The 27,427-nt window shown below is 36.1% G+C and overlaps 4 protein-coding genes across 5 annotated transcripts in view; 2 read left to right on the forward strand and 2 right to left on the reverse strand.

Moving 5' to 3' along the window:
* The window catches only part of scn8aa (sodium channel, voltage gated, type VIII, alpha subunit a), a 69,317-nt gene extending 56,871 nt beyond the window's left edge, over positions 1-12,446 (reverse strand). The window contains exons 1-2 of the mRNA XM_052105327.1: positions 12,356-12,446; positions 8,181-8,512 (exon numbers count right to left, since the gene is read on the reverse strand). Of these exons, the coding sequence (XP_051961287.1) occupies positions 8,181-8,456 (276 nt within the window). The 5' untranslated portion in view covers positions 8,457-8,512; positions 12,356-12,446. The remainder of the gene's footprint in view (positions 1-8,180; positions 8,513-12,355) is intronic.
* Positions 12,447-13,676: 1,230 nt separating this feature from the next.
* Positions 13,677-15,294, forward strand: LOC127628568 (acrosin). The gene is made up of 5 exons (XM_052105346.1): positions 13,677-13,840; positions 14,243-14,514; positions 14,807-14,949; positions 15,043-15,170; positions 15,279-15,294. Exons 1-5 carry the CDS (start codon positions 13,677-13,679, stop codon positions 15,292-15,294), a joined length of 723 nt encoding a protein of 240 aa, XP_051961306.1.
* A 3,420-nt stretch (positions 15,295-18,714) lies between these two features.
* On the forward strand, positions 18,715-24,663 carry LOC127629249 (chymotrypsin-like elastase family member 2A). Of its 2 annotated transcripts, none has more exons than XM_052106397.1 (5): positions 18,715-18,874; positions 22,255-22,465; positions 22,552-22,805; positions 23,603-23,742; positions 24,026-24,663. In XM_052106397.1, exons 1-5 carry the CDS (start codon positions 18,766-18,768, stop codon positions 24,086-24,088), a joined length of 777 nt encoding a protein of 258 aa, XP_051962357.1. In that variant the 5' UTR covers positions 18,715-18,765; the 3' UTR covers positions 24,089-24,663. The 2 variants fall into 2 exon arrangements, with proteins under 2 accessions (XP_051962357.1, XP_051962356.1); XM_052106396.1 differs by having other exon boundaries at positions 24,269-24,663.
* Positions 24,664-25,101: 438 nt separating this feature from the next.
* LOC127628726 (disco-interacting protein 2 homolog B-A) overlaps positions 25,102-27,427 on the reverse strand; it is an 84,776-nt gene continuing 82,450 nt past the window's right edge. The window contains exon 38 of the mRNA XM_052105564.1: positions 25,102-27,293. Within this exon, the coding sequence (XP_051961524.1) occupies positions 27,041-27,293 (253 nt within the window). The 3' untranslated portion in view covers positions 25,102-27,040. The remainder of the gene's footprint in view (positions 27,294-27,427) is intronic.

Genomic DNA, 27,427 nt, shown 5'->3' on the forward strand with positions numbered 1-27,427 from the left:
ATCCAAAACAGTGACGGATCCTCACCAAATACAGACACAGTGATCACAGTCTGAACATAGAAAAAGGCTGACACAGACAAACATGGCTTCCAAAGGAAGAACGAGTCTGTGCTCACTGTGACACGGGTGAGGTCGAGACAGAGACACACTTTCTCCTTCACTGTGAGAAATTTACAGAGGTGAGAGAGAAATACCTCCACAAACTCTCAAACCTCATGCCACAGTTTTCCAGTTCAGCAGAAACAGATCAGATGCTGGTGTTACTGGGGGAGGACCATCATGCATCAATTGCAGCAAAATTCATTTTTGAGATGCACACCCTCAAAAACCAATTACTGCCTTAATGTACTTCAGTCACAGTACTTTTATTTTCTTATGTTCATAATGTCCTGTTAAATGCTTATTTTATTTTATATTGTGTAGTGTATATTGTTATAATAGTTTTTATTTGATTTGATTCATTACGTGGCACCTTATTTTAATTCTATCTTTATTGTTATATGTTACTATTTTATCATTATTATTTATCTTGTCATTATCTGTTTTGTGTATTAATGCTTTGGCAATATTGTATGTAAACACAATCATGCCAATAAAGTACATTTAAATTGCAAAAATTGAAATTGAGAGAGAGAGAGAGCAAGAGAGAACAACAGCCCAGAGAGGAATAAGTAAGCAGTGAAGAAGATGGAGACAGAAAATAAGCAGATTAGGAAGTTAATTAAAGGGATAGTTCACCCAAAAAGTAAAGTAAATTCTCCCATCATTTACTCACCCTCATGCCATCCCAGATGTGTATGAATTTTTCTTCTTCTCCAGAACACAAATGAAGATTTTTAGAAGAATATTTCAGCTCTGTAGGTCCATACAATGCAAGTGAATGGTGGCCAGAACTATGAAGGTCCAAATATCACTTAAAGGCATCATAAAAGTAATTCATTCAACTCCAGTGGTTTAAGCAATGTCTTCTGAAGCAATCCAGTTGGTTTTGGGTGAGAACAAACCAAAATATAACACCTTTTTCACTGTATATCTTGCCATTACAGTCTCTAGGCACAATCATGATTTTCAAGCTCGATTACACCTCCTAGTGCTTGATGCATGCACAGAGCGCTAGACGGTGCTATAGGAAGTGTAATTGAGCTTGAAATAATGACAAGCAGCCAAGGACACTGCTATCAAGATGTACAGTGAGAAAATAACTACATTTTGTTCTGTTCTTGCTCAAATCCGATTGGATCGCTTCAGAAGACAATGATTAAATCTCTGCAGTCGTATGGTCATGATTTTATGCAGTAATGATGCCGTTATGTGATATTTGGCCCTTCGCAGTTCTGGCCACTATTTAGTTGCATTGTATGTACCAACAGAGCTGAAATATTCTTCTAAAAATCCTTGTTTGTGTTCAGCAGAAGAAAGAAAGTCATACACATCTGGAATGGCATGAGGGTGACTAAATGATAAGAGAATTTTCATTTTTGGGTGAACTATCCCTTTAAAGACTTGTGGGCAACATTAAGATGTGTGAGAAGATGTGTGGAAGATCTAGAGAATCTGGAAAAGGCCCATGAAATAACGCTGTTCATAAAGCTTAGATTTTGCATAACAACTAAAAGAAATGAGAAAACAGTTTACACACTTGTTTGCCTCATCAAAACAAAATCCATTCTGTTTTATATTTGCCAATATACTTTCATTCTAAAAACAAATGTCACAACATACCTGCTTTTAAAATTAGAAATTAATATAAAATCTTTTTTTTTCTTTTGCACTATGACAAAACACATAACATACTTCAGGATTTACTGTAACATGTTCAGTTTTTTAAAAAAAATTAAAACAATTTTTTTTTTTATTATTTATTTATGTCAGGGCTCCAGACTAAAAAAATGACTTAAGAGCCATTGGCTCCTAAACTGAAACATTAAGGAGCCAAATGGCTGTTTTTAGTCACCAAATCATAATTTTCTCGATTAATCTGATTTATCGTTCAGAAACAAGATAGAAAGCCAAAGAATAAAAAGACAGCTGATAACCCATTAATCTAAGGTTTAATAAAAAGTATATATAGTTGAGTATAAGTTTGCATTCCCTTTTGTCTCATTAATGTTCACACCCCTTTCATAATTTATACAAATATAAAAAAATAAATATTTAGTACTGCTCAGAATCTACATTACAGATATTACATAAAGTATGCATATAGTAGTGTGTTGTCTTCTTGAGCATCAATGAATGTTTGCACCTTGTGTAATAGTTGTGTGCAAGTCTCTCAATTGTTCTAAGTGTCAAAAGCTTGATTATATATTTTGACACATTAGACACGGCCCATGCATCTTAAGTCTAGGCCTTCAGTGTGATTCATGCCATTAAGAAAACACACAATGAATAATACGCTGTATGCCCATCATACATTACGTGGCAGTCAACAAATAATACCAATTGACATTTTAAAAACACATCCACACATGAAAGCCAGTACCAAGGAGGTGTAATACCAAAAAAAAGCTCTCTAAAAATATTTGCGATTTAATTTAGCTTATTTTGTTTCGTCAGAGTACACTGACACTGAATGCTCATGCATTACACTTAGAAAACTCCTGATGTTGCTATAACAATGCAAAAAGCAATTACCAATTTGCTTGAAGTGAAAATCAGTTCTCCTTTCCTTTTTAATTAATCAATCGCATGATCATGCAGAACATTTCAGGTTTTTAAATCCATAAGGATCTCTTTCTCAACGACAATACCAGCAGTGATGACGTCCGACTCGTCAGCAAGATCTCGTGCTCTTCACTTTCAAATTACGTACATCACTTAAAGCGTGACTGCGTCACTCAAGGCCAGCTGGAAGAGCTGGACAGTGACATATTCTAAGACCACACCCACCAAGAACAAATAAATCAATCTGATTGGCTGATGAATCTGACAATCTGATTTTAGATGCTTATTCACTTACACTGTTGGGGGATTCTGTGGAAATTCTAAAAGGCACACAGTTAAGTGCCTTGCTCAAGGACACAATGGTGGTGGCCGTGGGGTTAGAACCAGTGACCTTCTGATTAACAGCCCTGTGCTTTAGCCACTACGCCACCACCCCTTGTAAGCAACAAGGAATAATAAACTTTTGGTTTTTATCTGTTTTTGTAGATGAATTATGAGTGGAAAGTGATTGAAAATCCATAGGCAAAAAGGTCAATGAGAATGAAATGATGAACAATTAAAAAAAAAAATTATAATAATTTCAATTGTTTTGACTATAAAAACTCTGCCAGTACAGTGAGACAATATACACATGTTAAAAATACATTCTCTAAAAAAAAAACTAAATATCTTATGCAGTATCTTTTTAGGATTGTTAGATATTTTTACAGAAAAACAATACAAAATGTATTATCAAGCTTATTATTTTTGCTAATATCCTAATATCAAAGGTCTTTGAAATTATGATCTAACGTGAATTTTTTTGATAAAAATATATGCTCGTGTCTGGTAACAAGTCCATATAAAATGGCTAGAAATAGCATTTTAGCTTAGCATAAAGCTGACAATTTAGGCTTTATTTCTATTCTATTCAAGGTTTATTTCTATTACTTCTGCTCCACACTTACTTCAAACATATTCTCTGTCTGCTCGTATGAATGTATCACATCATAAGAAAGTGTTTCACTGCTGTTCAAATGCACTTTGGATCGCATCATTTATATGTATAAATGTTTTCCATCTGAAAGGACTAAATATTAAATTAAACAAATATCAATAAAATGCAAAGTAATTTCTTCAGTAATCAAAATACTTTTTGAATGTACCTGTATTCAAATTTCCAATTATTTAAATTCTAACTGTAGTGGAATACAAATACTTACATTTTGTATTTTAAATAGGTAATCCCGTTACATGTATTGCTTTATTACCCAACACTGTATAATATATATATATATATAATTTTTATTGTTTTAAATAATTTACTGTTACTGGATGGCCCAGACACAGAGACCACAAGAGTACAAATATAATGAAACCCCAGATGCAGTTTACTGTGCTACCCCAATCCTAATCAATAATTACCAGAAGAAAAAAATTGTACACAATTCTGGACTTTTAATTATAAAGAAGCCCGAAATACACATGTGATTATTACTTTGAAATGTTTGCACTCCCAGTTGTGAGCTCACTGATGGCTGATTCGCTGAGAAAGCACATCTGATTCAAACTGCTAACCTGATCTGCTGAGTTCACACCCTCAATTATTTTCGGGTGATTCATGAAAAATATCTGGTTCAAAAGAGTCATTTGTTCACAACTCTCTCGCAATGGGTTTGTTGTTTCGTGCTGTGCAGCGAGCTCATCGGAATCAGAAGGGGTGAGGAAACCGCATATCAATGCACACAACCCGACTGTCGCCAGTGGTGACTAGATTTTTAATTATTGTCGCAATCAATTATTTTACACCATTTTCGTCGCAGTTTGGAGTCCTGAATTTAATGTAATTTTATGTACTTTAATCTATTTATTATTATATATCTTATTTTTCACCTGAAGTTTAAAACATCAGGGTGAGGGAGGCAGAGAGACAGAAAGAGAGAGGGATCATGTTACAGTGTGATGCAAAGAGAGTAGGATGTAAAAAAAAAAGATATCGGTGAGGCAGTAATGTAAACAGAGTGTGGTAAGAAAAATGGAGAGGACGAAATTGTAGAGAAACATAAATGAGCTGAGAGAAGTTGATTGATGTAAAAGAGAATGATGAGGGGAGCAGAAAATGGCCATAAAACGTCAATAAATATGCAGAGTTGCAGCATGTGTGACATCAATAGAAGCTTATGCCATTTCATCAAAAGACCAAAATCCCTCTATAATCCATTACATTTTAAGAATTTGAAAATTTTTAAAAACATTTACAGTAGGCTTCAATGTTAACCCTTTTTATTAGCCTAAAATATTTTAATTAGAATGTTTTAATTCAAAGCACAGAGAAAAATGCACTCTGGCTGCTGCCTGTTATCATAACACCATTATCTCAGTCAACACTCAGTTATATCAAACCAACAGAAATAAATTAGATGCTTGCATTATCATGAGCCAGAATAGTATTTCGTAGTGCCTAAGAGATGTGGAGTGCAGAGGCAGCAAGCAGATGTGAGGGAGGAGTGTAACAGCCATTAACCTCAAACTCTGCCTCACCCTACAACCCCCAGCCCCTCACCCAGCCCAGCCAAGCCCATTCTGTTTCGTCATGGTAGGGAGTAGCAACTAACCTGCAAGGCACATTTTGAAGAGCCCGTACTCTGATTTATGACCTAGTATGGAGCACTCTCTCTCTCTCTTCCTTTCTGCCCAACCTTTACCCAATACATTTTCCCATAACAACAGAAAAACTATAAAACAATCATAGCCCTAACCCTAGCCTACCCCTGAAATCTGTTAGAAATTAGGATTTTAAGAATGTTTACAAGAATGTTCAAGACCATAACCACAGCCCTAAGCCTAATTCTAGCCTAACCCAAAACTCTGAATGGATAACTCAGATTTTTTGTAATATCACAAGTAACACTTCCCCTAATACCTGCAGATTTCACTAAAAAGGTGCCCTGAAAAATCACACCTGTCTTCGTGTGATTATTATAATTTATTATTTAATAATTTTTAATTCAACGGATTAAACAACAAGGTTTTAAGGCTCATCAGCTTCATCAGCTGCTCCATTAGCAAAGCTTTCTCTCAGGCTACTGGCTTCTGATATTTTCATTGGTCTTGGTTTAAAAGCCGCCAGCTCCCATTTCTCAGCTGGTTTTACACTATGAATGAAGCTGCTCTGAGCTGCACTGAGAATCAGGTTTCACTAATGCTGCAGGCTGTAAACAGAACCCAGCAATGGGAAACAAAAGGACAATGGAAGCCTATGGAGCACAGGGAGATCTGATCACAATGCTGGCAAAGTGTATGATAAAAAACCTATTATAAAAAGGATAGGAGGCATTAAAAAACTGTGACCTCACATTCCATATAAATGCACCAAGTTTATTCATGTTAACATGTTTTTAACTTTTAAAAGTTAAAAATAGGATAATTTTTAATAAAATAAATCAGAAAATGTTACTGATTATTACACATTGGTGTACTCATAGTGCAGTGTTCAGTGTTTTAAAAACACAATTGGCCACGACAGTGCGTTACAGTGATTTTACAAATTAAGGGGTGTTTAGGTGTGATGCAAAGTGTAGCTAGGCTTATTGCTTTTTTTTAAATCATGAAATCTTATTAAATCCCTAAGTTCACAGAACAATATGGCAATGAGGGCTAAAACAGTGAAGACTGGTGCCAAGCTATGTAATTTCAATGAAAATCCAGATATATAAAAAAAAAGAAAAAGAAAAAAAAAAGGCTAATTTTAGATTTAACAAGAGCTAATGCTAATGCTCTATTCTTGGTATGCTGCATCAAACTGAAGTCTGCTTTGGGCATCCTTCAGTTCCGTTGGACTGCGCTTCACATGCTCTCCTCCATGTGGTTTGTATCAAGAGACTGAAACCTCCTTATTGTGCATGGTGCGGGCGATTATATAACAGTCAGCATGCGCTGCATGAGAAGGAGGCAGAGGGAAAAGGGAAAAGCTTCAGCGCAGGCACACATTAACAGGCATTAACACCAAATAACTGTGTGCATTATTTAGTAAAGTCCGGTGTGGTGGACCTGCTGAAGTCTTACCTCTGCACTTAGCTCTGAGCCATGGCCCCAAGAGCACAGAAACACAAGAGCTGAGCCTGTTGGGCTCCATTATGCCTCAGACAGAAGAGATGATCTCATCCTCCAACCTTTAGGCTACCTCTTATAACAACTCACTCCAGAAAATCTATTTCTGTTGCTCTACTTACAGGAAGAATAATTGACAAAAGATCTCTTCAATATCTCACTTGTTTCTTCTAGACAGCAATAGGATTAAACGCAGAACAAATTGAGAATTTTGCTGAAGTCTCTTGCTTTGCAGATTTTTATCCTGAGAAGAAGGCCCCAATAATCTCACATCGGTCTTCTCTACAGTGTCAGAAGAGATTTCAATAGACTTGCCCAGATAAAAAAAATCTGCACTCAAAAAAGCTTGGAGGCTCTTACAAAAGCTAGTTATAAGAGGAAACTGAATTCAAATTAGTCAAAGGTTGTTATACAGTACTGAAACAGCAAATACACAGGATGATGCTACAATGCCATTCAAATGCAATAGATTTGCCATTAATTGAGATCTCCTATTGAGCACAGCAAATTCTGTTAAAAACAGATCGATCTATGGGTTTGTTTATTAAATGGTTAAATGTGGAACATATTTCAGGACGGAAAAGAAAAACAACAGCATAAAAATCTTCAGATTGTCTAAACATCTTATTATTGTACCACAACTCCTTGGAGATCAATTCTAAAAGGGTGTGCTGTTACTTTAAAATGCACTGGGGCATTTATTTTTGCTTTGCTTTTCTGAAGGATTACTGCTGGAATAATTAAGCAAGTCTGTCAGCTGGAACTGTACAGTTTCAGCAGACCTCCTCCCTAAACCCTCGTTAGCAATCAACTCATACACAATCAACAACATACTCTATACTATATGAAAAAGCCACAGAAAAAGCAATGTAGTCATTGATTATCTAAAGCAGTTAAATCCTTTTTATTAGTAATTTTAAGCATTTTTTGTTGTTGTAGTTATTATTGTTGTTGTTGTTTTTAAAGATTTGCTCTGTATCAGATAACGCCATTGTACTTTGATAAATACTGTGGAAATTAATTCATATACCATGGTATTTACAAGAAAATCCAGGGGGAAAAAAACATGGTAGTACCATGGTATTTTTATGTAAGTACAGCATGAAGACAGCTATGAAGTCACACAGCTCCACTCTAAAATTGCAGTTCTGTTCATTGGGTGGCAAACAACAAATAAAAAATGAACTATTAATGTTATCATGTATCAAGACTAAAGCAAATCCTAGGAATTTGGCAAATGATTGTTACCATGGGGGGGTTCTCTTTGTAATATATAGCTGGTAATACCACAAAAACAGCCTTTTTGAAAAATAAAAAAAATTGGAATGATACATTGTGAGTTGCTATGAAGGTAGTATGTGCAGGCAAGATGTGAAGGACACATGAATAAATGTGATACATAATAACAGATGGAGTGTGGCACTCACTTTCTTATTCATGTAGAAAGGATCCAAGTCCTCCAGTGGCGTTGCCACCATGCCACGAGGGATGTCTCCATAGATGAAGGGCAGACTCTTACCCACCTCCAGGTCACTGTTGGGCTTGGGCTTGTTCTCATCATCATCGTCGCGGTAACTGCTGTCTGGCTTAGGTGGTGGCTTGGCTTTCTCCTCGGTAATGCGCTTCTCAATTTCACACAGAGATTCCCTGGTAAAGTATTTGAAGCTGTCAGGTCCTGGTGGTGCAAAAAGGGATGCAGCCATATTTTCATCCTGCAGCAACTTCTTCTTCTGTTATGTACCCTCCACGACAGCCAGTTCTATGTTCGAATGAGAGAAGGATATTAAAGCATGTCCAAATCTAGATCACGGCTAATAATTAATGTTCAAAATATACCATTTCTGCATCTGCTTATCCTGTAGGGTAAGAATGAGTATTAACAGACATCTATTCATATAATTTTGTATGAATATTAATAAACTAAATATTGTATATTATTGTAATATCAGATATCTAAATCTACATGTTTGAAATTCTGGGGCTTGTTGATACTCTGTAACCTCACGTATGATTAGAATTAGTAAAAATATGCTGTTGTCAATATCGGTCTATATTTTTGCTGTTTTTTAATAGAAGCAAGCAAATTGAGAAATGTAAACGTGCACAGCTTAAGAAATATTTAGGCTTATAAGAAATATAAAAATGTTTTATATTTGACAAATGCATTTAAAAACGTATTCTATTTTGTCTCTTAAGTATTATGAGATCACGAAAACTGCATGCACAATATTTATAATACAATCATGAAAATGTTTTTTAACAGTTTTAGATGGAGCAAAGCATGTCACACCACTGGACACTGCTGTCACACTGCAGGACAAATCAAGGTATTGAGATATTTTTGCATATTTTTTTCAACATAAGCTTTAACTTAATTGTATGCTTGTTAATGCTTTCTATTATGTGGAGGCATCATACCACATGACTAAATAAAAGGACATGGAGGTAGTTCCACGTAAAGATGACAAAAAAATCAATAGCAGGAGGTAAAAGTTTTTCTCTTGCTAACTTAACTAAGACTTAAATGTCTCTTTTTACTTTCCATTGTGGTACTGATTAGCATCAAATTCAGGGATCCCTTAGAGACTGGCCATTTAGAAATGTAAATTCATGTCCAGTCATTTCTGAAATTAGACACAATAAAACACAATTTAAATAAATTATTTTATGTTTATGGAATTTGTGTTCTTTGCTATCCAGCCAAATTATGATTATATATAAAAAAACAATCATAATAAAACATAACAAAAACACACGAGAATCAAAAACACAACTTGGACAAATATGAGGGCAAACAGTATATATGTTTTAATGGACAGAATATGTTTTTAAACTATATTCTATTCTAGCACATTACAGTCCAATGCAATTTAACAATGCATGGGCCTATTAATTTTTAGGCAGACTGTAAGATCATAAGTCATCACTTTGGTGACTATCTATACCAGCTACTACAGTTTTATGTGACCTTATTAACACTTAAAACTTGTGAGCCCCAATATGTTCCAGAAAGGCTTAAAAACTAGCAAAACAACAATATGTTTAAGATTTACTTTTTAGCTTGTGGAATGATAATGTCTTCCTGAACAATGCTACCTTGTTACATCATCCACTCACACAACCTAATATGTTCAACTTTGTGCTGGAAAGTGATACATTAAGCTTTGCATCTAAAAATATTACCTTACACATCAAAACAATCTGTTGCGAAATTGGGTGCATGTTAAAGAGGATCTGGCACAAGTTCCTGGATGAGTCATCTGCTTCATGAAAGATGAAAAGCACCCCGCATTAAGAGGAGATGAAGGTGATACTTATTGTTTGTTTGGGAATAGAATACAATTAAAATAATATCTGGCGACACTGATAAGTGATTCATTAGACATTTCAGATTTTTTTCTCCTTTTTTTCTGATTTGTGCTTTTGGGTCATTATGATGGATGTTTCTATTTTAGTTGAATGAGTGCTGGGAATTGGAAGGATGTAGTCTGTATTTCAAGATACCCCGCAGATTTTAGTCGCTAAATTTCCACTGAGATGTTTGGGAAATATCTCATATCAAAAGGCAACAGAATGGGAAATGGGGTGGGTGAAGGAAGGTCTGGTGAATCACACTGTCTAAAAGCTTGTGTGTGCTTAATGTCCTGCTAATTCATGTATAAGACAACACGTGACAGGCACTTAAGAGCCAGAGACTTAAACAACCAAAGCCATATCCTGATAGAGCTACTTAGCTCACTTTCAGCTGTTTTGATTCTACAATGTGGTTTCTGATGCTGGAGTGAAGAAAGTGGCAAGAAATTACTGCAGAACTACTTTATTATCATTTGCTCACACAAACTGATAAGTGCACACATTACAAATAATTATGACAAACACTGGCTTTAACAGACACAGATTAGTGGCAGAATTCCAAAGGACAAGATATTATTAGCCTATTATGCATGCACAAGAAATTATTATTCTAAACAAACTCAAATATCTTCTTATCTATTATTTTTCTTGTTTTATTGTGAAATAGCTGAGCATTCGTGGGCCAAACAGAACGAGCAAAGACCAACTTTACATACGGGAGCTGTCCGTTCAGCACCACGTTACTAATGTAAAGGGTACTATAAAACAGGGAATATACAATCTGGTTTCTTGATGTGAACGTTTCATGATGTGAACGAAGTGGGCTGGCATCGCGAAATTACTTGAAACAATGCATGAGGTGCTTGAGAAAATGTCCGGTGGGCTACGTGGCCTTTACATTTATGTTTCTTCATAACAGCACACCAGCCACATACATTAATGAGGAATTCACTCCTACATGAAATCGACATAACGAACATAGTCAAACGCAAAATAGGCCTACCCAATATGGGAGTATGATATGCTATATATTTGCTGTTGTTACAACATTTCCTAAAACAACAACAACAACAAAAAACATGTAAGTTATGCCTCATTTTAAATCGTCATATAACCTTGAATGACTGAAAACGCATTAGTCCTCTCCTACCTTGATTTCATCAATGTTTGGTCACGAAATCGATGGCTTGGTAGTACAACGGTTTAACCTACAACCGTTGTTGTTTTCCAAAAACAGAATTTCCCCCAAAAACTGACCAACTGAACCTTGTCAAATTTCACACGGTGTCAGAAGGCAATTTTGGTTGAAAACTTGCGTCCATAAACACTGACGAGCCCGAAGCCTTCGCGCCAACGGTCCGAAGCAAATGAGGAAAAACGGAAAATACTGCAGTGGGTTTTTTGCTCGCTAGTCGTATTTGCCCTTACAACCACACCGCAAATCTAACTAGACCACATTTTTAGACTAATATACCCCATTTATGAGGGGGGAAGGCCAATATCCATTACGCAACACGACGACAATGTGCAAGGTTTCTTTTCACGAGGTACATAAACAAGAAGATGTAGCATACCACACCCGCGAGACCTGCGTCCACCCTACAATCAATAAGCAGCCAAGGATATCATGTATTTCCATATTGGACATCTTAATTCAGAATCTGAACCATGTGCATTTTTTTAATCATGCACTCCAATGCATATGTAAATGCAGCCAAGAACACCTTTATTCAGATGATGTTACGTGGATGATGCAACGAATCACATCATTGATCATGAAAATACAGTCTAACAAATAACACAACATCTCAGTGTCAATATCTGAAAATAAAATAGTGTTTGAATTTCTTTTTTTTTTTAAAGCATGACATTACCTCTTAAACTGACATATCAGAGGCATAAATGAAGGGGCCAAGCAGTTCATTCATCACATTACATTTAGTTGTTTTAAATAAAAAAAAATACATAAAAAAAACCGTTGGACCAAATAAAACAACATAACAGCTATAAAGGAATCTTAAACAATACAAAACGATCGAATAATGGTATGCATTTTACTAAAAGCATCCAACAGCCTGCTGAAGAGAGAGAGAGAGAGAGAGAGAGAGAGAGAGAGAGAGAGAGAGAGAGAGAGAGAGAGAGAGAGAGATCAGCGTGCAGTGTCTCTGCGACATTTATTGACAGTGTAATGAATTTATTTGCACAAAATAAACACACAGCAAGTGCTATATAAAAACAGCATACTTACTATGAACACGTTAGCGGGTATCCAAAAATCCCTCCCTGGACTGCAGATGTCGAATAAATTCGTAAGAAATTGCGGATGTCGCCATATTGTTGCTGCTACCTTCCTTCTCAATGTGTGCCGTTAACCTGCATAATTGATGACTCGCAGCAAAATGCAAGGGAGTGTCGGCCAATAGTTAGCACCGATTTCACAAGAGGCACGTTAAATATTAGATTTCGGCGGACGATATTGTTTGAAAATGGGAGCCATCAGGAATTTTCGGGAATTATTCCTTTTATGTTGATAGCCTATCTAAAGCAATCAGACTAAATTGTGTTCAAAAATGTACCGATCCTATGAAAATATTGCTAAGTAGAAAGAACTAATTCACGTTCATACAAAAATAAAATAAATAGGTTGTTGGCTCTGTGTTTCAATTTGAGTGGGGCTCATTTGGACAATTGTACGAGTGAAATACAGCATAATGGATTTATTTATAATAAAAGGTATTAAGGTGGGACACCTGTCCCAACCTTTTAGGTGCCCTTTATAGTATTGATAAAGCGCACTAACAACTTATTTCAGCATGTATCAACTTAAGATTGTGTTGATCTGACATGTTTCGTCTTGTAGAATTCCTTCGTGACATTACAGTGTGAACGAGATGACGTCACATCAATTCAGATGACCTAATAATCAATGACAAGGCAATCGAATTACATCTGTTTTCTGTCAATTCCATCTCCATATTATTCATTTTCACAAAAGTAACACGTTTAAAATGTTTAAAACTGCTCCACAAATAATCTTTATTCTTGGTTTGGTGCTCTATGGAATAGCTGGTAAATATTGTTGTTATCAATAATTACGCAAACACTTAACAATAAGGTTGTATTTGTTAACATAAGTTAACAATATTAGATAACATGAACTAACAATGAGCAATACATTTACAGCATTTATTAATCTTGGTTAATGTTAATTTCGATATACAGTATATTAATATTTTATCTTTGAATTAAACGTTATATACAATAACATTTGTTGCATTATGAACTAATAATGAACAATAGTTTTTTTTCTACATAAATTAACTTTAACCAACATTACTAAATGCTATACAATTATATTGTTAATTGTTAGATCATGTTACTCAATACATCTAAACTAATATTCAAAATTAGAACCTTGTTACGTGTAACCAATATTATTTATTTCAAAATGTATTTATCTAATCAACAGTGGATGTTACTTAACAAATATTATTTAAAAAAAATCAGAAGCATTCATTAAAACTGACTTTAATGCTTAATAATGCTTTAAAGGTTGTGGGCAGCGACCTATGTTGGTTCCCTCAAAGCAGTTTCGCATTACAGGAGGGCATTCTGCATTAGAGGGTTCATGGCCTTGGCAGGTGAGTATACAGTGGATGTCGAGCCATATTTGTGGAGGATCCATCATCAGCCATCAGTGGGTAGTCACTGCATCCCACTGCTTCAAGAATAGGTGAGGCCTTCTCTGACATTTATGTGCTGATGATAATTAGCATTCTTTACACTTCTCAGATCTCACAATTTTAACTTAGAGCAAGGTTGTATGTTGTTTGCTGACACAAACATGTGATATATATTGAATCTAAGTGTAACAACCAAAAGGGGTTGCATATTTAATAATCAAGGAATGCACACTGATCTAAAATGTAATTATGGTTAAGTTCATGATGTGCTGCCTGTAGCTATTCTTCTTATATACCTGTATTTATAAATTATAGTTAATTTTATTTACTATAATAAACCATTTTACCAACTAAGAAACATCTAAACAATAAAAGTTATAGTTTTCAAAATATTGTTTTTATTAGAGAGATAATGCTTCTGGAGAGATGACCCTTCAATCACTCTTTTCTAGAAACAACTATAAACTGAGAGTAGTGGCAGGACTGAATTATCGATTCAGCCAACGAAAGGATGTCCAGTATCGCTCGGTTCAGCAAGTGATCCTGCATGAGATGTTCAACCCATCAAACTATGACAATGATGTGGCACTTTTGCAACTGCATCGCCCACTGTATTTCACTAATTATGTGCAGCCTGTGTGCATAATTGAAAATGAGATGGATGAGAAACAACTCAACTTTAGCTTATGTTATATCACTGGTTGGGGAAGCTCAGTGTCAGAAGGTTTGTGTTCAATTGTCCCCAAAAACCCATACAATTTTAAAACATCTGTACATTATTATGTGGAACTCTGATTATCCATTCACTTTCCAGCAGTTAAATTAGTAATAGTATACATAAGCATTCAAGGGTTTAAATAATTAGTGCTCTCATTCCTCTTACATATACATTTTACATGACTAATCATTTATCAGTGATTATTTCATACAATCCTATTCTTGTAGGCTCCCAAATGATCTTGACTGGAATTTAAAAACAGCAATAACTAAAGCAAAATTATTATTTTTTTTTTTAGGAATGCTAGCTAACGCACTTCAGGAAGCTGAAGTTGAGCTCATTGATACGATAACCTGTAATCAGAGAGGCTGGTATAATGGCCATGTTAATGACAACATGATTTGTGCAGGATTTGACCAAGGTGGTGTTGACACATGTCAGGTAATGTTTTCTCATTATATCACTTGGCAAATATACCAGTCTGTAAATGAAGACAGTGATTAACAATATCTGTTGAAATACTCTTCAATCAAGGGTGACAGCGGTGGCCCTCTACAGTGTTACAGTGAAGACCTGGAGAGATTTTACCTTTATGGTGTAACAAGTCACGGAGAGGATTGTGCATTGCCGAGGAAACCTGGCATATATACTCGAGCTAGCCGGTACACACTCTGGCTGAGAAGAACTCAAGCAAGATCTGTATCTGGTGCCACAGTCATGGATCTGTCAGTTTTAAAATTAATCTCAGTTCTGTTTTTCTCTGCATACAGTATATGGGCATATTAGCATTAGTACATTGTCTGATATACTGTAATGTCACTCTGGGCTGGTCTCAAGTAATTTCAATAAAGCACTCTCAAATACTTTACAGGCTAAATCATTTGGCATATTGTGTTTTTGCATACAACAAATACAAGCAGAAAGAAAAATTTACAATTCTAGGAGTGAGTCACTTTACAAAATGTTTAACAGGGACACAGATAAAATATTTAGTTTGTCATAACTGCATTTTTAATTTTCAGTTGACATGCTTCTAGGACCAAGGCATGCAATGTATCACAATTAATATATAGTCACATTGCTTAAAAAGTTAACAATTTCGAAAAATTTCATGCTTTTGCTCAATATGCAGTTAAAACAAGTGTTCAGCAGCCTAGCCAGTTTGTCAATGACAGAACAGATCAGGCATCTGTTGTATCCACCAACTGGTAGACTGGGTACAGTTGAGATACTTTTTACGTTTTGATTTTTCACACAAAAATAGATACTGAAAATAAGTGAATTTCCACATGACATGCCACATGACATTTCATTAGCTTGTAGACTAAGATATTATCAATCAATATTACCCATAAGTAGTTTATATTTTCCACAATTAGCTCATAAAAATAAGGTGCTTTTTGTCTCAAATTTGTCTCAACTGTACCCATATGTGGTACAGTTGAGACAGTACCATGGTACAGTTGAGACACCCATTTTTAATGAAGTAAAGGTAACTAACCGTTCATTGCAAATATAATAAATAAAGAAAATAACATTTGGGCAACATGTTTGTTTATTCATCCATTTAAATTAATTCATTTTATTTAAATTAGCACTGGTTAAAATGTATAAAACAGGAACAAGATATTTCATGAACAGATATTGCAACAGTACAAATGGAAACATTCCAATAACAACACTAACAATAGCAATGTCAAAAGTAACAGTAAACAACCAACAAAGGAAAAAATTGATTCAGGTGTCACTTTCACAATGATGGCATGTGTAGCTGTCTCCGCCAAGGGTACACTCTACGTGTGACCACATGCTACACCTAGAGCAGGACACCCATTTCTCTCCCGACCGTGAACTTGAGAACCATTCGTCACACACCAGGCATTTTGTGTCTTCTGTGCTTTTCTTTCTTCTTTTTCCTCCTTCCTTTTTCTCTGTCATGATCTTCCTCTTCACCTTCATGGAGGATCTTCTTTTCTCCTCTTCAAGGGTCTCCTTTACAGGGGTATCAGTGAGAATTTCAGTGGTCCTTTTCCTCCGACGTTGACCATTGGCCTTTCTGGGGCCAGCTTTTGGATGAGGCCTGATTAGTTCAGGACTAAACTTTGGAACATGCTGGACCTGGTGATGGATTTGTAATACTGGCTTATTTGTCATTGTGCCTGTCTCTCCCTATTGTTGGTTTTTAGTGCATTCCTACCTCTTTAGGGGTTAGCCCATAATATAAGGCTGCCGCTGTCCTGATATAAGACACCAGGCTGAGCTCCTGGTCATAAGTTAGAACTGCATTGCAGCTCTTGTACCCTACTGAAAGCTCTCGCCTTTTCTTCCACATCGGGCCAGTGAAGCAACAGGAATCTGTACATTCTCAGCTACCTTCCTAATTGATCTGCCCTCCTCTTTTGAGGCCCTCTCTAATAGGTATCCTGGCACTCCCCTATTCATAGTCCTAGCTCTGTTGTGGGGCATCATGCAACAGGTGTAACATAAACAAAAAGTCCTCATACAGGCTATGTATACACAACATAAACAGAACACACACACACACACACACGTAGTGTTTCCATGTTTTATGGGGACTTTCCATAGACATAATGGTTTTTATACTGTACAAACTTTATATTCTATCCCCTAAACCTAACCCTAACCCTACCCCTAAACCTCACAGAAAACTTTCTGCATTTTTACATTTTCAAAAAACATAATTTAGTATGATTTATAAGCTGTTTTCCTCATGGGGACCAACAAAATGTCCCCACAAGGTCAAAAATTTCGGGTTTTACTATCCTTATGGGGACATTTGGTCCCCACAAAGTAATAAATACACGCTCACACACACACACACACACACACACACACACACACACACACACCCCCCACACACACACACACACTCTCTCTCTCATTAAATTAACTATGTGACTGCTGCACACATCTTAAAAATGGTGTATCAACTGTACCCGTTTTACCACCTTGCCTATTTGACAACATGCTAGGTTATCCTTATAACATTCATTTTAGAAAATATTTTCATTAATAATACACTTTAAATATCACAAATATAAGATTTTATTTTCATTTGTGTCCTATGCTGGCTAATTATGACATTTAACCTGTTATCATAATACTGAACAACTAAACAGCGTGTGACGTAATAGAACTCTATCGCGGGTGCAGTCTCAACTGTACCCTGATGGCCACCTCGCACATTTCTCTAGATTCTGCAATGACCATGCATGACACAATACCATTAAATATGCCCGTTTTTAGGGCACAGAATAACGTTTGTGATTATACCAGTTACGTTTAACAGTCACATAAGGATAATAAGCCATTCATTGTGGAGTGTGCATGGTTAAGTGAACGTCTTACCTTAGAAAAAAAACTTTTGCCGATATCTTCGGATCGGAGATGCGTCCATTGTTCAAATTTCCCACGATCAAAGAGGACACGAATACGCATGTGCACAGCAAAAATCACAACTTGCTTGCTGCGCACGCAAGTTATTTAAGGTGTCTTAACTGTATGTCTCAACTGTACCCAGTCTACCCTATACAAAATAAAGCCTCTTAAACCGGTGCAAACGGTCTTATCCACCTTTATCCTGAATACGGAAGTGTTCCACAATTCGCCTGTTTTCAATTTCCTGTCTCCAGAGTTTTCACTCACATCACCGTATATACTTAGCGTGTAATGTGATGTTTAGAGTATTACATTTGCAAAAATGATCCAAAAAACATTGGCTGTCTAGTGCCGATACGTCACAGAGTTGAGATGATTGACAGTGCCTTACCTGAGTGTGTAGCTTGTCCGAGCTTAGTTACAGTGATAACTACGTTGAGTTGTTATGATGACAGCAAACAGCACAAGTTGAGCCTGAGATAAAAAAAATAAAAAAATTATCTGAGAAAAAAAAAGAAAAATTAAATGGTGGTTGTTCACCATCTAAATCGCTCGTTTCGGTAGTTTTTACATTGCGTCTCGAGACCAGAAACAACCCAAAAAAAAAAAAAACAGAATCATAATGTCGAGTGAACCGAATCGATAGGGAACTGTTGGATAGTAAATTAGAAAAGTACGCGTTATCAAAGTGCTTGCATGGTTTTCTTCTGGAGCACCACATGGCTTACGTCATCGAAATTCGAATTCAAAAGTTATTGACCGTTATCCAAACGACGCCATTTCATTTTTCCAGTCAGAACGTGCTGATAGAAGTCACAAAACCTGCTCTTAACTAACTAAACATCAACGTACGCTGTAATGAATAATGGGGCCAAAATTCTCCTTGTTCTGGCCGTTTTGTGGTGGGGGGTGATGGTTTATTTCGCCATAGTGGAGGAGAAGAAAGAGCTTCTACAGCATAAAGACGGTGAGTTATGCTACGTAGAAATGCATTTACAACCTATTGCCTGTTCACCTCACTAAACGACTGTTATCAATACGTTATCCCAATTATTTCCTCATTCATGTGATATCAAATGAGATACAGGCCTATTGTAATATGTACTGTGGGTGTCCTTAGTTTGGTTATTAGAGCAGTGTTTCCCAAAATGGGGTACTTGAGGTGACGAGGAATCTCAAAACATTTGAGATTTGCAGTTGTTTTAATTTCATATCAATCTAAAATAACCTTCAACCCCAGTTCATGGATTTCTCAGTGGCAAAAAATAATGTTGTGTGCCCTCTAGTCTAGACACACAAACACACTTTTATTTATATATTTTTGCAGTTTAAAACGCAGTTTGTATATTAAGGAGAGATGAATGGGGAATTTTGTTTTCTGGATGACAGGTGTCAGAGGTCTCTTGGACCTGTAAAGTGCTGGTACTCTGTCCTGCTCCCACAAAACAAATGAGAGGCCAGAGTGTGCACATGTCATATTTAACAAACCCAACTCACAAATCTCTAAGTAAATTATTGAATATGTATATGATACGTTTAACATGTACAAATATAAAATGTTTCATAAAAGAGAGTTGTTTTAAAAGTATACTTTTGTTAAAGATACACATTTTCAAAATACCCTGTGAGAATGTCATCTAGAGGGGGTAAGCAAAAGGATGTTGAATGTTTGTAGGGGTACAAGCAGAACAGAAATTAAGAGGTTTAGAAAAGCATCTCCGCTCTGTAGGTTCATACAATGCAAGTGATGGGTGATCAGACCGTTGTACAGTGCTTTTATTTTTCCACGTTACAGCCTTATTCCAAAATGGATTAAAGTATTTTCCTCAATTCTACAAACAATACCCCATAATGACAACGTGAAAGTTTGTTTGAAATCTTTGCAAATTTATTTAAAAAAACAAAACGTTACATAAGTATTCACAGCCTTTGCTCAATACTTTGTTGAAGCACGTTTGGCACCAACTACAACCACAAGTCTTTTTGTGTATGATACTAAAAGCTTGGCACACCCAATTTTGGGCAGTTTCTCTCATTCTTCTTTGCAGGACCTCTCAAGCTCCATCAGGTTGGATGGGGAGCATCGGTGCAAAGCCATTTTCAGATCTTCAGAGATGTTCAATCGGGTTTAAGTCTGGGCTCAGGCTGGGCCACTCAAGGACATTCACAGAGTTGTCCCGTAGCCACGCCTTTGTTATCTTGGCTGTGTGCTTGGGGTCGTCATCCTGTTGAAGAAATTACCTTCGCTCCAGTCTGAGGTCCAAGGATGTCTCTGTACATTGCTGTATTCATCTTTCCCTCAATCCTGACTAGTCTCCCAGTTCCTGCTGCTGAAATGCTTCACTGTAGGGATGTATTGGCCAGGTGATGAGAGGTGCCTGGTTTCCTCCAGACATGATGCTTGCCATTCAGGCCAAAGAGTTCAATTCAAGAGTTCTTTTGTTTCTTGTGGTCATAGTCCTTCAGGTGCCTTTTGGCAAACTCCAGACAGCTGTCATGTGCCTTTTACTGAGGAGTGGCTTCCGTCTGGCCACTCTACATTACAGGCCTGATTGGTGGAGTACTGCAGAGATGGTTGTTCTTCTGGAAGGTTCTCCTCTCTCCACAGAGAAATGCTGGAGCTCTGTCAGAGTGACCATCAAGTTCTTGGTCACCTCCCTGACTAAAAATGACACATTGTCATTATGGGGTATTGTTTGTAGAATTTTGAGGAAAATAATGAATTTAATGCATTTTGAAATAAGGCTGTAACAACAAAATGTGGAAAAAGTGAAACGCTGTGAATACTTTCCGGATGCACTGTAGCTCCAAATATCACAAAGGAAACAGAAGTAATCCATATGACTCTAGTGTTTAAATTAATCTCTTAAGTAGTGATATAATAGGTGTGGGTGAGTAACAGAACAATATTTAAGTCCTTTTTGAATCTAAATCTCCACTTTAATTGTCACTTTCAGATGTGAACGTGAAACTAAACAGGTCAGATGTAAATGTGAAAGTACACTTTTTTTCTTACATATCATATTTCTTCTGAAGATATGGATTTAACAAATGGAGTCTTTTGGATTACTTTTTGTTTGTTTTATGTGGTGTGTTTTTGTGATTTTTGGAACAACAAGGGTCTGATCACCATTGTATGTATCTACAGAGCTGAAATATTCTTCTAAAAATCTTTGTTTGTGTTCTGCAGAAGAAAGAAACTCATTCACATCTGGGATGGCATGAGGATGAGTAAATTATTGGAGAATTAATATTTTTGGGTGAATTATCCCTTAAATATTTATGCAGTCACATGAAACTGTCTTTTACCAAATAGAAACTGTCTCATCTCTAATCAAAATTGATCTGAATATTTTATATATATATATATATATATAAAATATTCAGATCAATTTTGATATATACATACATATATACATTAACACCAAAAGATTGTCATTTATTTCTACAGCACATTTAAAACAAATTGTTGACCAAAGTGCTGTGTAATAAAAACAATTAAAATAAAACATTGAGATTTAGCATGGCACACAAAGGACAAAAAAACTCTGCTTATGAGTTCCTTACTTGGCTCAAAAAATGGATCTACCAGGGAAATGTAATCAACCTCAAAGGAATAGTTCACCGAACATCACTCAAAAATGAAAATTCTCTCATCATTTACCCTCATGCCATCCCAGATGTGTATGACTTTCTTTCTTCTACTGAACATAAGCAATGATTTTTAGAAGAATATCTCGGTTTTGGGTAAGAACCGACCAAATATACAGTAACTCCTTTTTTGCTATAAATCGTGTCTTCAGCTGTCTCCTTGGCGATCAGAATTTCAAGCTCTATTATACTTCCTGTAGCACCACCTAGCACCAAGCATAAAGAAGTGTAATTGAGCTGAAATCACAAATGATCGTGCTTACTACAAAGGCAAGGTGTACAGTGAAAAATTAGGTACGTTTTGGTATGTTCTCACCCAGTTGGATTGCTTCAGAAGACATGGATTAAACCAATAGAGTCTTATGGATTACTTTTATGCTGCCTTTAAATGCTTTTTAGGAGCTCTAATGTTTTGGTCACCATTCACTTGCATTGAATGGGCCAACAGAGCTGAGATATTCTTCTAAAAATATTTGTGTTCAGCAGAAGAAGGAAAGTCATACACATCTGGGATGGCATGAGGGTGAGTAAATTATGAGAGAATTTTCATTTTTGTGGAACTGTTCCTTTAAATGAACTAGGTGATTTTTTTTTTTTTTTTTTTTTTTTTCATGCAATCCCTTTTCTGTTTGTTAATCATTTATATATCTGTAAATCAGGAAGGTGATAAATTTGTTTTTATCATTCTCCCATCAGTAAAGTGTGGTGAGAGGCCTGAGAGAATGTACAAAATACGAGTGACCCGGATGATCGGAGGTGCGAAGGTGAATGTGGGTATTTGGCCATGGCAAGTGTCCATACTCTACCAGTACAATTCATCGTTTCCATTCAGTCAGCACTGTGGTGGAGCTATTATCAACAAATACTGGATACTGACAGCAGCTGCATGTGTAAATGAGGAAAAAGGGTAACACCAATTATTTAAATGTGCATGCCTACTTATGGATAATGTATTGTGTTTATCCTAACTGAATGTTCCACTTTTTCCCATAGAAAACTTTTGATAAGAGCAGGAAGCAATAGTCTGCATGTTGATGATGCATCTACACAGCAGTCAGGAGTCGCCAAATTAGTGAGACATAAACAATTCAATCCAGTAACGTTGCGGTACAACCTTGCTCTTATAAAACTGAAGACCCCCTTTGTGTTAAATGAATTTGTCTATCCCATCTGTGTACCGGATTATGCTGCTAGTGGGCATAAATACGAATCATGTCACATCACAGGATACAACAATCAACCTGGTGGTAAGGCAGAACTGCAACTCCCAAAACAGTACAACTTAAAGGATAGTTTAAAAATGAGTATTCTCTCATCATTTACTCACCTTCATGCCATCCCAGATGTGTATGACTTTCCTTCTGCTAAACACAAACAAGGGTTTTTATAAGAATATCTCAGCTCTGTTGGACCATACAAGTGAATGTGACCAGAACTTTGAAGCTCCTAAAAGCACACAAAGGCAGTATAAAAGTTATCCATACAACTCCAGTGGTTACAGTATTCATGTCTTCAGAAGTGATATGGTAGGTGTGGGTGAGAAACAGATAAATATTTTTGTTCTTTTTTTATTTATTTATTTTTTACCATAAATTTTCCTATCTGCCCAGTAGGTAGCAATATGCAAAAAATAATGTAGAAGTGAAATTGGACATTTATAGTTAAAAAGGACTTAAATATATGTTTCTTACCCACACCTATCATGTTGCTTGTATTTACATGGATTTGACCACTAGTCATACGGATTACTTAGATTCTACATCTTTATGCTTTTTGGAGCTTCAAAGTTTTGTTCACCATTCATTTGCATTCGGATGGCCATACAGAGCTCAAATATTTTCTAAAATTATTATTTTGTGTTCAGCAGAAGTAAGGAAGTCATACACATCTGTGATGGCATGAGGGTGAATAAATGATCAGAGAATGTTCATGTTTTGGTGAACTTTTCTTTTTAAGTGCAGAGTAAAATAATGCTTTAGAGATCTACTGACTGTAGATGTTGCAGTACAAACAAATGATTTTACTTCACATTTTTCTTTATTAGAATATTCTGGCGTACTCCAAGAGGCGAGGGTGTTCGTGATGTCACAGTCATTATGTAATAAGCCAGAGTTTTGGAACTATACTGTTGCAGCAGACATGGTTTGTGCTGGAGGTTTCGGTGGAGGTGTGGATGGATGTGAGGTATGCATCAAGTGCTCTTTTTCAATTATTAGTTTCTATGAACTTTAATGCCATGAATTGTAAAATATTGCAGCAAAATGCATTCAACAGCTTTAATATTAGGGGAGTTGTAAGTTGTTTCTGTGTTCATCAAGTGCATGAATACTGCAAGTTTTGCGTGGTATATGTGTGTTTTGTGAGTTAAAAGGATAGTCGACCCAAAAATAAAAAAAAACTGTAATTTACTCACCCTTGTGTTTTTTGCAACCTTGTATGACTTGCTTTCTTCCATGGTTCACAAAAGGAAATGTTAGGCAGAATGTTAAAGTATATGGAAAAAGACGCAAAAAAAGTGAATGGTGATTGAGACTAACATTCTGTCAAGTTGTGTTCCACTGAAGAAAGTCATGAGTTTGAAACAACATGAGGGTGAGTAATTGATGTAAAAATTTTCATTTTTGGTTCACTATCCCTTTGGGCCAACTATTAGCTGACAATTTACAATATATTATATGCAAATGTTTACATTATATATTATAATATGCAGACAAATCTTGGTGGACCATTGAACTGTTACACCAATGTTGAGAAACGCTACTATATGGTTGGAGTTCGAGCAAAGGCCACTGCATGTGGAGAACCTAACAGGCCAAATATTTATTTGAAAGTCTCCACCCTCTACTGGTGGATTCAGCACCAAATGAGTCACTCACACTGAAGTTCTACTGTATTTCTGGCCCTCTTCTTGGCATATAAAGCTGTCTGATTGAGTTTGCTAACATACTGAAGTATTAATGTAATCTAAGTTCTGAGTGTCATGTGTTGAATGTTCTTATAATGTAATTTATTTGGATATTAATTTCTTATTTAGACTTGTCATATGGCACGTGTTCCTAATTTGTGTTCATATTTTATTTGTGCTAATACTTGTTTTTATTTATTCGTTGCACCACTCACTCTTGTGATAAAAGATGTTATCAAATCTGAATATAATAAAAAAAAAAAAATTAAATGGCATCTTTTGAGTAAGACTGAATTTAGCCTGTATGGTTTTTAACCAACAAAATTAATTGTGTATAGGAACACTTGACAGTGGCAGATGACAAAATGATTTTCTATAATGGAAAATTCTAAATTTTTCCTCAATACTTATATTTGATGTTTAAATGCAGTAAAGGCTTGTCTTCAGTCATACTGTAAATAGTTTTTTTTTTTTTTAGGCAGATGCTGTGAATAGCTTTTGAAAAGTATGTTGCAAAATATGAATTCATTGGGGCATTAAAATTATTTTATTTTCTGTCCCTGCATTTTATCACCTTAAACTCAAAAATTGTAAGAGGCAAATTACACCCCTTGAAATGAGTACATTCAAAGTGCCAAAAGTATTTAATGCATTTATTTACATGTATGCATTGATGTACAGTTTTGCTTTTAAATACATATTAATTTGTCTGCTGCTTCCTCACAGAATTGATTGCTTTTTGAAAGCAGTCAGATGTGAGAAAAGAGCACTAAATTTAAATTCTTCCTATGCTCATTCAACAGTTCCTTGTATTTGCACTTAGTTCACATGACATTACTGCAATAAAGAAATTAGGATTCATTTACAATAACACATTTAATTATTTTTACAATTGGTAATTGAATTAAAAATAGAAAACAAAACAGTTATGAGAATGTAGCAAAAAAGAAATGTGCATCTTTATAGAAAAGAGTTGCACATAATTCACATGTAAACAATCTGCAGGAAGAATTAATATTTGTATCTAAGGCCATTAAAAAAATTAAAGTTTAATTTAGGTGCTGATAAATGAAGTAATTTTATTCAAATAGAAAATATGTATTGTGTCTTATCACATTCTCTCCTAGTATCTACTTGTCCCTAAAAAAGACGTGAAAGCCTTGCCTAAAACTACCTTATTTGCTTTCTATCACACTCACTCACACACACACTAAAACCAATAAATCATTAAGAAGACTTGGGAGGAAGGGTGACTGAAACAACAGATATTAAAGATGCAAAATAATTATTGTTTTGTGGTTGTAATGTGTAAAAATATTTCTTTATTATTTCTGAATCATGATGTTTTTAGCCAATGATGGTGAGAATTATGAATTCATATATCAATTATGAAAGATCAGTCAGGTTTTTTTGGAGGACCGGATAATGGTTTCCATTTATACAGTAGCACCAGTGAGGCACTGCAATATATTGTTTGTTATATTGTAAGTAACAATATAACAAAAAAATAAAATAAAAAGCCTCTCATCCATTTATATTTTCATAATTCCTTTGACACTACAATCAAATAAAGACAAAGCATACATACAAAACTAAAACATCCATAAGTTTCATACAGCATGGAACGGTCTTCATACTGTAACTTCACCCTTAATATACAGACATTTAATGCATATAAATCTTAAATCTTCTAAAATTGCTGTGTGCTTTCAGTAAGGATGTTTCACAAAACTCAATCAGGTTCTGAAAAGATGTGCATTACAGTCGGCAATGTCAGTTAAGAAAGAAAAAAAAAAAGATTTCGCACAAGAATAAAAGGTGATGCATGTAAACGTTCTATAATTTTAAAACTATTAAAATGACTAGCAGTTTAAGTAAAATATGATATGAACAAACCAAGTCTGAGTGATTTCAGATCCGGTGGACTGCCACATACAGTCTGCTTTGCTGGTGATACTGTTATATACTGTATTTAACCAAGTTTGCACTTCCAGAATGGAAAAAGTAAGGACTCTCCCCTAAGCAGGCATAAGTGCTAGCCTAAGAGAGGAGATAAAGTGCACAGAAAATCTTAATGTGTTTGTCCCTCAGGCCTCAAGCACAGTCTTAAAGCAGATCTTTATGGGCATGGTACTGTATGCAAGCTCTGCTCTATGTAAGAGGCATACCAGAAGTGGCACACTGAGTCGGTCAAAGACGTCAGAGTCAATGTATCTATGTTATAGCTGTGAAAATGTGGTTCCATCTGTTTTATAGGGCAGGAATTTGTTCTAAAAGAAATGCACCACCCTCCTTGTGACACACTCAATGTCCAGGGAGGGAGGGATGGATGGCTTGAGCCAGGGTGGACTTTGACCACAACTGGTCAAACAGGCTAAAACTCAGCCACAATCACATTAGAGAGAACATAAAAATATTTACAAGGCTCAGCGCACAGGCAGAGAGAGGCCTAGCCAGCTTCCTCCTCCATGTCCACTTGTGTGCGGACAGCACAGAATGGCCAAGTTGTACCCACTGTGAGCAGTTCTTTAGGTGCCATGTAGAGCTGTACGCTCTTATGACGTGATTAGTTCATGCTCACATGTTGTATGCCACATAGATGGGATCCAGTTGGTCGGCCAGGAAGGAGTCGCGCAGGTGCATGCGCTGCTTCTCGCCTCTGGAGTTGATAGGAATGACACCAGGGTCCACGATGACCACCACACCCACTATGAGGTGGTGCTCTTTCAGCACCACATTAGTGACCTGTGGAACCAGGTCGAGAGCTTCCTGCTCCGACCCACTGAGCTCCACCACAACAACCAGCAGATTTGTCCATGTGAATACAGCACTGTGAGAAAGACAAAGGCATTGGATCTAGGCTGTGAAGTTCTGTGTAACCATAAGTGTAATTTACAGCCACTGAAATAAAACTCAAACTTAATTATACATGGTCAGCCAAGACTGAAGATATGCACACAGAAA

Source organism: Xyrauchen texanus, chromosome 35 (assembly GCF_025860055.1).
Source record: "Xyrauchen texanus isolate HMW12.3.18 chromosome 35, RBS_HiC_50CHRs, whole genome shotgun sequence".
In the NCBI taxonomy this organism is placed as follows: domain Eukaryota; kingdom Metazoa; phylum Chordata; class Actinopteri; order Cypriniformes; family Catostomidae; genus Xyrauchen; species Xyrauchen texanus.

Bases quoted from the DNA above. Each gene is read 5' to 3' on its own strand.
- LOC127629249 (XM_052106396.1), top strand. From the start codon at position 18,766: ATGAATAATGGGGCCAAAATTCTCCTTGTTCTGGCCGTTTTGTGGTGG. The intron at 22,466-22,551 runs GTAACACCAATT...TTTTTCCCATAG, and splicing joins TGTGTAAATGAGGAAAAAGG to AAAACTTTTGATAAGAGCAG. The intron at 23,743-24,268 runs GTATGCATCAAG...TATAATATGCAG, and splicing joins GAGGTGTGGATGGATGTGAG to ACAAATCTTGGTGGACCATT.
- LOC127628568 (XM_052105346.1), top strand. From the start codon at position 13,677: ATGTTGGTTCCCTCAAAGCAGTTTCGCATTACAGGAGGGCATTCTGCA. The intron at 13,841-14,242 runs GTGAGGCCTTCT...ACTCTTTTCTAG, and splicing joins TCCCACTGCTTCAAGAATAG to AAACAACTATAAACTGAGAG. The intron at 14,950-15,042 runs GTAATGTTTTCT...TCTTCAATCAAG, and splicing joins GTGGTGTTGACACATGTCAG to GGTGACAGCGGTGGCCCTCT.